Genomic DNA, 16,041 nt, shown 5'->3' on the forward strand with positions numbered 1-16,041 from the left:
ATCTGAAGCCTGATTCTGAAAAGGACTAAAGCCGTTGATGCCTTTTGGCCGCTGTAGAAAGCACCCCTGCAGTGAAAACTGGCAACACCATAAAAAGACTCTCTTTCTCCACATATGGACCATTTGGCAACATCAAAGCTGTCGGACCCTTTGTTCCTTTATCAGGAACACCACAAATTGTGTAGTCAACACATGGCTGATAACAATATAAGTTTGTTTGTGCCTCGGGAAGGTTGTCTGCTTGCTGGGTCTGAAGACCAAAGTGAGGATTTATCAGGTGGTTTACTAATGCACTGGGCATGCGGGATAGTGAGTTGCATATCATATATGATGGATGTGGGGAAGATTGTGTATTTTTTGTCCTTTGTCCTTTTTAAAAAAGGGTCACTTGTGACTATAGACTCTTTAAAGAACTATGATAAGGCTGCTGATGTCAGTTACCTGACCCAAACTAAGTTGATAAAAGAGGGAAAAAAAGGTACACAAGCCTCACAAACAGTCACACACTTGGTTGAATATATCTATACTTTGCTGGTGCCCAGTGTTCACATCTAAATTAGAAAAATCTAAAACATTTGCATGTGTGAAAGAAAATACAGCTCTAATCGAAGATCTGACTGGGGCAGATTTATTACCCTCTGCCATATTGAGTTATGGCCATTTTGAGGAACATAATGAACTAAGATCTTATTTAACAGCTGTTGAACACGCTGATAAAGGTTTTTTTTCTGCTTCTCTGTAGGTGACCAGTAATGGTCTGCCCTTCTGGTCTGGATCCAAGAGATGCCCTCACCCACTGACCTTTGACCCTGACAATGTGAGTAGTGTCTGGCTCAATTGACAAGGCAGTAGCAATGCTAGCATATACTCAGTGGAAGGGAATGGCATAAAATGCCACACTATTGCGATGGCTGCTCACATTCCCACTTTATCTGGTCTGATAGTGAATCTTATCTGTGCTAGAGATCCATGTAGACAGTTAAAGACAGATAATGACCTGCGCTCAATAGACAATAAAATACTTAAAGCCTAAGCTTAAGCTTAACTTAAAGCCAAGCTTTTTTCCTGCCTAACAATAAGCCAATAATTGTATGCATTTAAGAGTGCGATGGCAGACTGATAGCGATTTAAAACAGTTTAACATGGATCAAATGGATGTCGAGAGTCAGTACTGCCACTCGGAATTGTCAGCTGTGAAATGCAATTTCACTGCAATTCTTCTTATTACTGAACTGAAAGCGGCATTGTACATGGTGGAACCTGGTTGTACAGTAAGCAATACATCAACATGTCTGTTGTGAGCAAGACTGACAAAGAGTTTTTAACTATTACTATTAATAGTTTTTTTTCATGATATTTTCACCCCGAATGCAAGTCAGTCATGCAAAAGACTCAATTCTTAATAGATTTTAAATCAAAGTTTTTTAGTTTTTTATTTGACAAGTAGAATAAATGTAGAGTAGACGTATGTAATTTTGCTCATTTTCGTGATAAATGTTGATATTTTGATTCTGTTTTAGAGTACCCACATGGACTTTGTGGTGGCAGCAGCTAACCTGTATGGCCAAATCTACGGGATCGAAGGAACAAGAGACAGCAACTCCATCAGAGAAATTTTAGTGGGCGTCAACGTTCCGTCTTTCACTCCAAAGTCGTCTGTGAAAATTCACCTTACAGACAAGGAGATGGAGGAGGAAAAAAACAAAGAGAGTGATGACGCTGGTGAGTTAGTTCGCGTTGCTATAGTTTTCTGGTTCCACCGTTACACGCCGTCTAACTTTACGCTTTCCGTGTTTTTGCCACAGAAAAAGCCAGACTTGAGGAGTTGAGAGAAAAGTTGTCTTTTATGAGAAGCTCAGCTCAGATGTACCCCATCGACTTTGAGAAGGTATGACACGGGCACAGTGACGCCTCCGCTGCACACTTAGCAGAAGCTGCAGACAGTGACTGAGTGGCGACAGCCTTAGTGGGGAGCAACGCTTAATTCAATAGGTGCTTTCAGAATGGGTTTTTTTCCACATCTGTGGGGTCTCAGTGGCCCATATCTGAGCCGATCCTCAACACATTCACGAAACACAGCTTGATTGTTTTCTGTTTTCACACAGAGCCTTGCAGAAAAGTGGTATATTTTTTAAATGCCCTTCCTGATTTTAGAAATAGGATAAATATTTTATTTTATTATTTTATTGTTATTTTTTGTTTTCCTGTTGTTTTCTAGAAATAATAAACAAAATACTTATTTCTCTTGCAATTATGAATTGCTAAATGTCCTAATGTAACAAACTGGCATATATCTTGAAATTATAGTTTATATAGTAATAATAAAACCATGCGTGTATCCGTTATCCACATTCAAAGTCAGTATTGGTCCTTGCATTTAAATGTGTAAACCAAAAATTTGCTTTTACTCTAAATAAAGTTTTAGACTATATAGTTATTGGAGATAAATTAGGGTCTTAGACGTTTGGCAAAGGATTATATACCTTCAAGAATATTTCCTCTATTTGCATCCACACTGCTGATAGGAATGCAGAGGTGGTGTGACAGCAATTCTCATTAAACCCCGCGCTTACTATGTGTTGATATTACAGTGTTTTGTTCATTTTTCAAGGCTAACTTGAAGAGCTTTTGCAAGGCCGACATTTTACAGATAGCTACAGAGTTATTTTGTAATGATTGATGGTGATGATGCGTTCAAGTGTTCAACCAATCAGTTTACGCCACAGACAGTTCCCCTTATGATGAGAGATGATCTCCTTCGAGGTAGGAGTAAAATGAAGTTACTTCACACTGGATTCTGTGAGCCATGGACATCCTCAGTTAACTTGGTGCACACAAAGAAACGGGGGGGGGGTACTCTCTTTAAGTCATTCAGCTGCAAAAAAGTTACTTTGCAAACGCTTTGAAGATTAATCAGCCTGCAAGACATCCTATTACTCAATTTACAACTGTGATGGAATCAGTTTATTGAAATTGATGCCGTTATTCTGCAAGCAATGTATAAAACTGAATAGAAATCTATCATAGAGCTGGAGATGGTGCCCGAAAATAAAACAGGAAATTGCGATAGAAATCACATTCTGACCTAACCTTGAATTTAGATCCCCAGACTTAGCGCAACTTTAAAGCATAATTTTTTCCATAGTTGGTAACATTAAATAAATACTAAACAGCACTAAATGTAAACATCTTCTTGTCAGTTATTTAGAACTCCCTCACCAAATATATGTTTGCACTTATTGTTAAGTCATTTTTCCTTTGAATCTGACTTTTTATTGTACCAGTTACAACACTTAATAGTAGTAGTTATGAGACATAGTTTACGTCTGACTCAACTCAGGCCTGAAAGGATACAGTTGCTGTTCTGCAGAATCGGTTTGTTATTGGAGAACTTTGGAGAGTGATTCCAAAAGTCTTCTGAATGAGCTTTGGGTAAAGCTTTTTGTGACACGGTGGAGACATTAATGAAGGTGTATGAGGTAAGTTAGGTACATATTGAATGTCACCTTGAATAAAAACAAAATTCCAAACTCCCTTCTCTCATTTTATCCCCACATGCCCTGGTCATGCTGTGGACAGATGGAATGTGTGTAGGAGGGTTTCAAAGGCATCAGGTTGCCAACCTGGAGCTTCCTCACAATCCCTAAAGCCATCCCAGAGTGGCAGTTGTCTTCCTACCTTTTGTAGAGTCGCAGTAGCAGAGGCATGACCTCACTGTCTATGTCGATCACAACAGAAATCTGATTTCCACTGCATTCTGACACAGTGACCACAGTGACACAACAAAGCTGGCAAAGCTCAAAGAGGGCATTGCATCATTGGGGAGGTCACTTTCAAAGGACATGGTTCGATCTGGCTTCCTTGGAACTTACAGTATTAAGTAGTTAATCCTGAATGCAGCGTTTTTAAACCTCTTATGAAGCTAAATTTGGGCTTTTCATTCTAATAAGTGTATTTGCTTTTGATATTACGCACATATGCTATAATAAATTGTTGTTTGTTCTTGTGTGTCAAGCTTTGTACTGTTTAATATTAACGGCTTATGTATCTTTACAATCCCATGTGCCACAGGATGATGACAGCAATTTTCACATAGACTACATCGTCGCTGCATCGAACCTGAGAGCAGAGAACTACGACATCCCTGCTGCTGATCGCCACAAGGCCAGTATTTACGTCATGTGCATCATCTAAACGAATCTCTTTGAACAGTGAAGCATTTACAGGAAGGGCTCACAGATGACGCTGAGTTGAAAGATTATATAGAAGATGAGGGTGAAAAAGGTAGACCAGACCCTACCCCCTCCCTTCGTCTCCCTTGGGGTCATGTTTTTACTTGGTGCTTCACACACCTGCCCCAAAGCCACAGAAACAGCCTCCTCCCCTATTGTTCTGAGAGCAAAACTAATCATAGCACTTTACCTGTCGCCTGGGAGGTGACACCTGAGCCAGGCCTTGTAGCAGGCGCTGCTGCAGACACACACCGCCAAGACAGATGGAGGGGAGGGTCTTGCAGAGTGAGAGGAGACAAAAGAGAGTCGCTCTTGTGCATCTCGCTGGGGAATAACTTCAACCTTTTTGTCACCATTTAACCCTGTTTACATACTGTTTCATTCCAAACATACATTATACAAGCCTTCATGATACCAGGGCTATATGTTGTATGGTGTACATTTTAAACAGATGTGGTTCCAGTGTGTTGTACATCTGGAAAATCAGAAATGACGTCTGTGTACAGCACACTCAGTAGTACATCAGACAGTTCCTTTCTAGTGTTAAGCAAAATACCCAAACCCAAAGTTTAAAAGTGAATGTGAATTGATACTCTATGAAATTTAACTTGAGTAGAAAAAAAGACGGTCCATCGACCCACGAGGAGAAAGAAATGTTTGAACTATTGTAATTGAAAGTAGGCCATCCATTATTCAACCGAATGACCCCTGTCAGATTAATTTATGATTACCTAATGCAGTTTTTAGGGATTCTCTGCATTATGTGCAGCATTTGACTGTGTGCAGTGCTGCTCAAAGTAAATACAGTATAAAGCCTCAACTAGAGATTAAATGAATGATTACTTTACTTACCAAAACATTGTTATTTAATTTTTTAACCGGGGCAAACCACAATTCATGTTTCCTGCATTTTTATGTTCTCCTCTTGTACACCAATTTTATTCCGAGCAGTAATGTTTGAGTCATTTTCTGAATTGGGAAGAAAAACATTTCCAGCTCTGAAATTAAGGTTCCAGTTTCTCAAAAAACTGCTTGACAATATGAGATAACTTATTTTCCACCAATGGAATTGACTTGAAATACAGTATTAACTTAAGAGGCTCTACAAGACCTGCATTAAAGTTTAAAAGTGAACTTCTCACTGTCTCCTTTACAGAGTAAGCGCATTGCTGGAAGGATTATCCCTGCCATAGCCACTACAACAGCCGCAGTGGCAGGCCTGATGTGCCTGGAGCTGTTCAAACTGATTCAGGGTCACAAGAAGATCAGCTCCTACCGTACTGCCTACCTCAACCTGGCTGTACAGTACTTTGTCCTTTCCCTGCCCAGCCAACCTCAGAACTTCGAAGTGAGTAAATGCTTTTACAACCGCCGCCAGTCTCGGTTAATGGCTGTAGGGGCTTCAGGGACGAGATCTATGAAGCATTCACTCCAATTGGACCTGAGTCAAGCCCTTTATAAAGTCAGACAGACCCTCACTGTATATACATTGATGATTTAAGCCTGTCCACTTTGAGGATAAATCTGTTGACTTTTTCTTATAAATGTATGCCTTTCCTCTTTGGGTGGAGAGCATTAAGTCACGAAGGAGTGCTCTCAGAATGAGAGCCCATTATTGTCAGTCTCTTGCCTATAAGCCTCGTCTTTAGCTGGCTCAGTATAATCCTCGGGATATTTTATGGCAAGTAAGGAGCAAACAGAGCCAGGCTTGCCTCTGTGTGTGGACAAATGTACTGAATGTAAGGTAACTGTACCCTAGACACGAACAAAAGGGACGGGGTTTATTCTGTCAAGAGAGAGTGCTTTTTCTGTCTGATCTACCCATTTCTCTGATGTTCTAACAAGTTTGAGAAGTCGCAAAGTGGCTCTGTCGTGCTGTATTAATTAAGATAGAGAAAAGATTAAGAAAATATCCCGTCAGTTACTTTTGCAGCCCTTCTAACAGTTCCTGTTGCCCGTTTCTGTAGCTCACTTGCAAGGGTAATCAGATATTTAGACTCAAAACTCACTAGCTTCTCTCTTGGGGCACTGAACTTCTGACAGGCAAGGTCACTGGGTGTCAGCAAGCGGGGTAACTCTGTCCTGTGTAACTCTAGGGCGCAGAGACAGGGAGCTCTGAGACAGTGGAGATCTGGTTTCAGCTTTGGTTGGAGGGAAAGGTTCAGCATCTACAGAAATGGCAGCTGTGATGACAGAGACAATCTTCCTTAAATGCAAAGACACGGGTGTTCTCAAAGTTCTTGTCTGTGAACTTGTTCATGTTTCTACACGCCTACATCATTTATTTGTGTCTGATCAATTTTGCTGGCGTGAAACACCACATTCCCAAAGCATAATGGAACTTTGGAGTAATTGACATAATTCAAGTCAGAAAGTGTAAACTCTATTTTTTCGTGTGCCCAGTCTTTTAGTTGGAGGTACAGGCAGATTAGACATGTAAGATTTTTCAGAACCAGCCTCCGTCGACATCTGTGAAAATATATGCGCTTTTAAGGATTTAAGGAAGCAGAGACCATCACCATCAGAGGAGCAAGTTTGTGCAAATTCTTTAAGGTCAGTTCAGTTCTGCAGGGTTCTCCTAAATGAGGAGTACACTTGTGATAATACACCACTCTCTCCGAGGGTGTGTGAGATAAATGTGGATAACTGCGAAACCTTTGGGCATCTATGTGGGAGATTCTCTAATTTCTGTGAAAGAAAATGTTTTAGTCCTGTGTTTTCATGGTAAGTTAAACCCTTTTATGGGGTTTTCATTTCTGTTGATATAATCCCCTTTTCACATGTAATTCTTGAGCCACATAGAAAACTGTGCTTTCTTTCTGAAAACATGACTAAAAGAAGTCTTGCTGTTTTTGAGCTCTGCAGCATATATATATATATATTTTTTTTAACTTGGTAAGAATTCCATTTCTACACTATATTTCATTGTCTATGTAAGGAAAATTCAGACTCAGCCATTCATATTTATTTCAAACAGCTTTCATTTTGAAGTTATGTTCATCCTATTTATACAATATATTTATCTATATATATCTATATTTATTTATGCAATCTAAATGTTTGTCTTTTCTAAACACCCTCAGTGTCTGACTTGTGGTCTAGACATTATGTCACCATTGGAAGAGATTACTTAATGTTGACACTGTTTTAATCCTTTAAAGTTGTTTTTTTACTACTACTACTTTTGTGTACTGTACTAAAATGGATCAATTGAAGGTGCAGATATGATTTTTTTTCAAAATATAATAATCAGATTACAGGAAGAAAAAAAAAAAAGAAAAGCAATATCCTTGTTATTATTACTCTCTTATCTCTCTAAAAGGTTAGAGTGTGTTTTAGTCGCCGACTTTTGAAGCGGCAGACGTGCAGCTGTTGAATATCACTGATCAGACATGCAGTATCAAGATCTCAGCTTACTTTTGCAATGACTTAGACCTCTCCGCTTATGAGATCAGTCTCAGTTCATTAATATCAAGTAACAGCACCCACATCTCTCTGATAGTACTCGTGGCCCACCCGGTGTTTGTTCAAAGTGGGGTGTAACGCATCAGAGCGTTGCCAGCCATTTTTGCCAGCCATCACAATATAACCTATCCCGTCACAGCTTTAAAGGAACAAAAATATTTGTGGCTGCTGTGATTAATGGTTAATGGAAAACATGTTTTCAGGTTTGCCTGCGTGTACTCCTCTAGCTCTGTGCGTTACACTCACTTACTCACTCTCCCACCATCCTAATCATTTTCCAGAATTTGTTGTTTTAAAGCAGCTGTTTCCCAAAATAGGAAGTTACCCTGGCTCTCCCAGCTGCTGCTCATCTCTGTATGGGGGTAGAAATATGTGTATAACCAGGAGGCTGTCTTTTCCTGCCCAACACTGCAATTCTGTGGAGAAAGTTGTCTTCCTTATGTTTTACAGTTGGGGAACCAAGGCCAAGACATTAAAGGCAGAGCAAGCCTGGAGAGCTCACAAGGAATGATATGTCTCAAACGTTTGGATATACAGGCACAAAACCTGTACCCTAATACATGTGGGAAGGCCTTGTTGGCATAAATGTTATTGTAAGAGCATCAGTTTTTTAGACCATGTTTGCACCATATTAAGTGTTGTGTTGAGATTAATAGCATATGGATAAATACAAAATACCACAGGACAGACAGATATTAGACAGTGACTGTTCAGCAATAGCTCTCAGTGCTCCAGAGGGGGTTGAACAATCAAACATGCAAAGCTTACATGAAATTTTTGAGACATTTTCAAGAGGGGCTGCTTGTAAGAACAAACGTGTCCACTTCAGACCTGCCATACTTTTTGCTGAGCCTGCCATCACCCCAGTAGTAAGTCTGGAAAATCTCAGAAGAAACCTGTGTGTGAACAGAGCTGGGGATTCTCCAGAGATTTCTCTGTTAAAGAGTGTGTGTGGTGATAACTGTTGCCGGATCATTTTGTGTTCTGCTGGGCCATATGTCGCTGTCCACACATTTGTGGAACACATACATACATGTGTATGTGTGCGTTCAAAAACAGTCATCATTATGGATAAGTATGGATCCTTATCTGCCAGCCGGAATGTTGCTGCACATTATTTTTTTCTTGAAGTCCTGCCTTTTGTGTGCCACTCTGAAGTGTTCACAGTTGTGAGAATAAATCCCATGCAGTACCCCCCATGTGCTGAGCATGTGTGAACGAGCCACTGCGAACAAATTCTGCACACAACTCTTTGGGCGTTGATGTAAAAAAAGGCTTTGTTGTCTTTAAGTTGACTTTGGTTTTAAGGCACACTCCTACCTGTTTCGGTTCACCATTCAGACAGCTGCAAGAAAAAAAGAAAAATGTGATAAACTGGCTGTACGCTACCTTGCCTGCTAATGTCAAATTGAGCATTTAGTCACAAAAGAGGTTAATATTTTGCTCAGGAGTTTGTGGAAACCAAAAATGTCCACAAGTGAATGTGAACTTTGTTTCACACGAGACGATTGTTTGCTAACACAATAGCCACATAAACTTTGTCAGATATGTCAGTGCTTTTAGTTTGTTCTGCGGACCCAAAGTGACAAAATGAGGAGATTTTAATGATGCTTTAGATGGATTCTTGATTACTAGCTGCACAAGCAGTTGAAAGCAGCAGTGCAGTAAGTGGGGTTAAGTTCAACCCATCAAACAGTGCAGGACAGTGCATGCCCTGTTACTCCAGAAAAAAAAAAACTCCCAAGACATTAAAGGATATTTTAAGAGCAGGAAAGATTGATGAATGCTGCACTCCTGCAGCTGTAACTGAGCTGCAGCTTCAGTAAAACGCAGAAACATAACCAGAGGCTGAAGGAGAGGAGGACATGTTTCAGCTGGGTATTAAATTAGTCAATCCTCCACCCCTGCAGCAGCTTGCCCGACACTCTGGACCAGTGTATGCTGTCTTTACTTGTCTGTTATGAGGGCTGCTGGTTTAGTGCCAGAGAAAACTCCCTCTTTCATGCATGTGTACACACCCTCTGCACCCTGGCCATAAGTCTGTGCCCTTTCAGATTCCCTCGATGCTTCTCTTCCACAGCTTACCCGCTCAGCCTCTAATTGAATTAACAGAGTTGGAGGCGAGGCTCCTGGTCCAAAGAAAGCCACTCGTAGGTCAGTGCACACAATAGTTCCTTGTTAATTGCCTGAAGAAAAGACTGCAGTTTCCTGCCTTCGCAGGAAGCAGTGTATTGAAACCAGATTTCCCAGAAAGCTCAATGTGATGTTTCTTGCTAAATGCTGTGCAGAGCATCAGGATGAGGAAGGAGTTATGTGATCCTCAGCTCCAGGCTCTTTTTTTTACAACCTTTTTTTTTTTTTTAAGTTCTACGTCTGCATTTTTAAACAGAAACAAGTTGGTATGTTTGAATTTGTAGGTAATTTGTTGTTGCAAAGGTTAAAAAACAAACATCGTGGTCAATTGATTTGTGATGTGAGTACTTGCATAATTGAAGGTCACACATCTGGCGCACAAATAACAGAGAAGGGCTTAAAGAAAAGGAGAACAACAAAAGGGGGAGGCTTTTCTTCATATGTGGTTAAATCTGTGTTGGCTTCTTTGGACCGTGCCAGTAAAGAAACAGGGTGAACATGATCCAAGGCCCTCTTTATTCCCAGAGGGGTGCAGAGTGCATTGTGCAGTTTGTAACTCAAGACCCTGACATGAACAGTGCTTGCAGGATAATGAGTAATCTGTGATCAACATGTTTGGCTTGTGCCTTCTGTTGTTTTCCAGGGTTTATTTGTTGGTATTGTGTTGGTTGCCCTTATGTTATTGAGTCAATTATTGAGTTTATCCTGTTTGATTTCAATGCCTCTGCTGCAGTACGATGCACAATAGTTTTCCGAATTCAAATATTTCCCCTTGAAAGCAAGCAATATATCCTTTAACTTGCCTTCAATCAACACGTGACAGTTTCATGTGTCCCAGTCTTATTTGATTGTGTGTCCAACACCCAAAGAGCTTGTAGATTACTAACAATTGACAAGAACAGGACATCATATTGACCTACACATATCAATAACTGGCTCCGCAGACCAACACATGGGAGAGCTGGGTCGTTGCATCTCACACACCGTCACCATCACATAACCAAAGTGCGTGACCCTTGATTTTTAAACATCAGATCAATGCTGCAAATTACAACGTGGCAACAAAGGGTATGCAGATCGGAGTTGAGATCTGTATATTGTTGTTTCATTGACATGTTTGCAGAGAGCAGTGTCCGATTTGAGCAAGACAAGGTAAACACCATGTGTACTTGAAATCCCTCAAAGTCCTGGTCAGAATTATTGGCACCGATTGATTATTAGCGCTAGAGTTTAGAATATGTTCAGTATGAAATGGAAATGAAAAAGTTATGGTCTGATCATTGACATTTATATAACTACGGTACAGTAACAGCAAAAAGGCTTTTATAAAGAGAAATAAAAACATTCAAATACAGAATGTACCTTGGAACCCTAATTTGCCCTCCTTGAATGAAAATGGATTATTCCCTCAAAGAAAATAGTAAAAGTAATTAGATTTATCTGTGCTTGATTTTTTTTTATTCATTCATTTTGTATTTAGGTGATAAACATAAAAAAATAAATGATGAAGCGATGATGATGATGAGGAAGTGATGATAAATGTAACTAGAATGGTATCTACTACATGTGTTTATGTATATCTCATGAGTGTACAGGGCTTCAAATTGCATTAGAAGCATTAGTAAAAAGCTGCATTTGTCACAATTAGATATAGGTGAAGCAGAATCCATTTTTACGTTCATCTCTTGCTCTCCAGCTGCAGACTATCCAACATTTGCCATCTCTACGCTCCAGCATATCAGTGGCCCATTTGTCAGGGTTTTATTGACTCAGTACTTCTGCCTGAGGTCATTTTCAGTCAGGTGGAGTGCTGTTATCTTCTCATTTGAAAGACAATCACATTGAGATTCTGTTTGCTGTTTTACACGTCAATGGAAGCCTTTCAAAAGCAAGGGGCTGCTTTTTGTCTGTGTGTCAAACTCTGCACTCTGCTGAGAAGTGTTTGTGCTGAAGAGCTGCCGCTCCTGCTCCTGCTCCACTCTGCAGCAGCGTGCCACAAGTTAGCTTTAAACGCAAGCACTTAGATTTACTACTTATTGCCTGGTTTGGAATCTCTCTTGTGTACAGTCACTTTATAATAAGGCCAATATCCTGTCAACTTTCTGGGATTTTATCAATTGCAGAGAGCTGAGTTAGCGGTTGGAGGTCCCAGCCATCTGGTTCTTCACTGCAGCCCAAAGAGATGGGTGATCAATAGTGATCAAGTAGCAGATGACACTCCCGACTTGACAAAGGGCACATTTTACATAACAGTACCACTTGTAAGAAAACAAAGACTACAACCAAATGTGTTTCTGAAAACATGGGTTGACAGCTGTTCAGTAAGGTTTTTTTTAGATAATCAATACAATTGCTTTAATCTTATCTGCCATCAGAAGTGTCCCATCTCACTGAATTTTTTTTTTCAACACTGGTGATTGTTATAGAAAGATAGAATAATGTAACAGTTCCACATCTACAACTGAGATCTTCCAGCTGCTGATGTAGTTATCTCATTGGCTTCATCATTGCGCATCACCATTGGTTCTGTGCTGCTGATGTGTTAAAAAAAGAGGAAATTGATTGTCCACTTTTGCTCCCAATAAATGAAATGATTATGTGAAACTTAAGTAATCTCGTAGTCATCATACAAGGGTATATGTTATTTTCCACATATGCTTGCACTTGCCAATTTGTTGTGACCCTGGAGACTTGATACAAGGGGTGCATGAGAGAAATATGTGTTTGTGTACATACAGATTTGCTCCACATTTGCTGAACTCTTCCTTCAAATAGGCTTCAAGGCAATACCATAATTTAACAAATGGCAGGTACATGGTCTTGTTGTGCTCAGTTTGGTTGAGTGGTACATATCAAAGTAAGGGGCAGTAGCCATTATTCATCAGTTCAAGGTATGAATAACCACTGGTGCATATATGCTCATTCTCTGAAGTTTATACAGTAGTCAGCAATGATAAAATACAGCTAGGCTTTAAGGCTCATTCAAGGCCTAATCTTTGACATGAGGTCCTAGGTTGCCAGAATGTCTACAGAAGGAAAAGCTAAGAGAAGCTACAAGAGATTAAGATAAAAATATGATCTAAAGAGGCCACACAGATCCTCCATCTGCCTCCCCTTTAGCTCACTTTGAAGCCATCCAAAGGAAAATAGTTCCCTTTGAAGGAACAGGCCTCTAGCCACAGTGGGTTGTAAAAACGTTTCCACTGTTGGAATTCTGGTTTGATAATGAAACTGAGACAGGAACGTGCCTCTGCAAAGATATTTCTTGTAAGTAGGAGGGCTGAACGCTCTCAGCTTCCTGTCCCAAGAAGTGCTCTATTGTTTTAAAGGGCAAGTTTAAAATTCACATTATGAACACATTATGACTCTATTCCAAATTAAAAGCCCTGTGCAAAGTGACCACTGGTGTGGTTTTAGTCAGTTTTTTTTTGTTGTTTTTTTTGTCTGACTCTTTATCTGGTTCATTAACTGAACTTCCTCTGACTGCACTCCCGTTCCCGTGCCCTCATGTATATCTGCAGCAGAGGCATCTATTTTTGGACTCCATCAGGCAGTTGCTCATGTTATCATATGCAACAGGACATATGTTGTTAACTTCCCTAGTGTGGTCTCTTTGTGTCCTGGGATCCAGAGATAATCAAACAATGATATATTCTATTAACCTTATAAATCTGTTCATTAAATTTAAAAACATAGAGAAATTTATGTTCAACATTCCCCTACATCAACTGCAAGGTTAATAGTATTTATCATTTATTGTTTTAAAAAAACGATCTAATAAACAGTTAATGCAGTCACTATATATATGTATATAAGACAATATTTTTTATCTTGAATCACCTCTTTATTAATCACTTATTTCTACAATTAAGGGGATTTGCAGCTTAGTCTGGGCAGCAGAACTTAGTTGCACAGCAGATTTATTTTGTGTTGTGAGCTGTTTAAAAAAAGCACACGTCCTTTCCTTTTCCTTTTCATATATAGCACTGTTTTACATTTAAAAAAAAAAAAGATGTTTAGATACTACATGCAGCTCATTTTAAGATAATGCAAATCACTGCCTGCGTTCAGATTTTTCAGGAAGAGACCAGGAGCTCTTTAGGCTTCCTGTCAATAGGAGGAAGCTGCCTTCATTTTTGGCTGTTCATGTTAGTTGTTGGAGAACTTCAAATCTAAAAATGTCACAAAGGGAAAGAGAATTTATGACATGCACAGCATTTATTCGTGGTCACTGGAGAATTTAGGATCTGTTTTTTAGCCTTGGTGAAACAAGGAAGAAAAAAAGAGTCATGAAACCGTTTCAGGCCACAGCTTCAATTATCCAGCTGTTATGTGACGATAATGTTGTGTCTATGTTGTGGCTGACGTTGATGCAACTGTACAGTAAGGACAGTTTACATGGGAGGGATGTTGTCTGAGATTTTCAATTGCATCATTTGAAATATTACAATAGGGAGAAACAGTTGAAATGTCATTGTTTTCCAGCATTGTTTTTGAAAGAGTGGCTGTTTTAAGTTTCAGGGGAAGTTCAACACTCCATTTGTTTTACAGACTATAGCGCAAAAAATTGGCCATCCTCCAACATCAGAACTCATAGAGCAAACTAGTACAGCATAAGTGAGGGCTTGTCTCATCCTTATCCTCTGAAGTCAAACACAGTGCAGCTCAGCCACCCGGAATCAAGACTGCCAGCTCCACTTTATGTTCAAACAGAGATCAGAATCTGCAGAGCGTAATGGGACAATAGACCTGTAGTTCCTGATGTTAAATATCTTCTCAGCTAGCATGTTTCCCCTTAAACACTGCATCTTGGTTCCATAACTCGTATTTAGTGTTCATTTCCAGACACAGTGGAGACTTGCTTTTTATGGGTTTACACTACCTTGAGGACACAAGAAAAATCTCAGCTGGCCTTATTCAAGTTGAAAACTCTAACATCAAAGCAGAGCAGACAACTGTGATTATCCACCAATCAGCACTTGGCAGGGATTTTTCAGTCTCTGCCACTCTCTATACAACAAGTGACCTCTAAGACTGAAGTTGTAAACTAAACTCAACTACCTTTCCCAAATTTAATAGGCTGTGTTATATATATATATAGATATATATAGTATTTGTAAAATAGCCTCTTCCTTTTTATTGAACTAGTTTATAACTGCAGTATTCACCTTGAGTGCCTCTGGTTTATTAATTCAACTATAGTAAAACAACAATGGGAGGTTGTCTGTATGTTATTTGCTGCAGAAAATTGCGTGTGATCTTTTCAGTTATCACTTTTGGTTCAACAGAGCCCAAAGAGAAAGCAGCTTTCTGTTTCACATTTCTTGGCCTCCCCCAAAGACAACTGTTTAGTGGGGACATGAAAAAAAAAAGATACTGTAGTAGTTGTGCTTGTTGAAGACCATTTGTAATTGTTTCCAGCAGTCATTCAAGTGTACGCCACTGTGCATATGCACTGATATGTACGTTGATTTGCTTCAGGTTCGTGCCTGAGCTGTGCAACAGAGGCTGGAGGAAGGTAGGAAGGTGTAAAAATAGCCTGCACGCCTGTTTTGCATTGTGTAAAATCAGCATCTACACACAAAAGCACTCGTGAATAAGGTCCATTTTGCTGTCCAACAATGGTGTTGCCTTTGCAAGACCATTGAGAAGAATTCTCTATGTGCATTTTAAGATATAGCCTGTTTTGCCCATGAAATGTTTTTAGCTCTCATAAAGCTCTGTGCACACTGGCAACAGACTAGCGTTAAGATGTGTATCATGCAAGTAAAATGTGCTTTGTCTGAAAACTGGGACAAAGCACATAGACACCAAGTTAACCACGGGGAGAAGTATGCTTCAAGCGTGTCTCCACAACCTCAAACCGAGTAAGTGGTAGGAGTAGTTTGTGATGGTCGAAAAGTTCCCCTTGGCTGCTGGAGCAGAGATAATTGGACCCAGGTTCAGCTGGGGTTTTGGTATTCACAACTCAAGCCAAGTTTTGGTCTTCAAACCTCTCTTGCCAGACAGTGCCTGTGTGTGAGCAGTCGTCTGACCAGGCGACATATTTTGACTTATTTTCTGCATGTGAGGAATTCTGACCCATTTCAGTCAGGTGATGTTTTTTCTTTCGTAGGTCTTAGCTGTGTGGATTATGTTGTTTAGGGTAGATGTGTTTATATTTGCAGGGGTTACATGAGTCTATCTGGGTGTGTGGGTTTGTATTGTGTCT

General features: G+C 39.9%; 1 protein-coding gene across 1 annotated transcript in view; it reads left to right on the top strand.

Moving 5' to 3' along the window:
* The window catches only part of uba7 (ubiquitin-like modifier activating enzyme 7), a 31,723-nt gene that overhangs the window by 9,638 nt on the left and 6,044 nt on the right, over positions 1–16,041 (top strand). Inside the window, exons 17-21 of the mRNA XM_072382004.1 lie at positions 743–817; positions 1,521–1,722; positions 1,806–1,888; positions 4,072–4,164; positions 5,389–5,580. Coding sequence (XP_072238105.1) covers positions 743–817; positions 1,521–1,722; positions 1,806–1,888; positions 4,072–4,164; positions 5,389–5,580 — 645 coding nt within the window. The remainder of the gene's footprint in view (positions 1–742; positions 818–1,520; positions 1,723–1,805; positions 1,889–4,071; positions 4,165–5,388; positions 5,581–16,041) is intronic.

The sequence above is a fragment of the Leuresthes tenuis genome, unplaced genomic scaffold (genome assembly GCF_036924035.1).
Source record: "Leuresthes tenuis unplaced genomic scaffold, fLeuTen1.0.hap1 SCAF_3, whole genome shotgun sequence".
Lineage (NCBI taxonomy): Eukaryota > Metazoa > Chordata > Actinopteri > Atheriniformes > Atherinopsidae > Leuresthes > Leuresthes tenuis.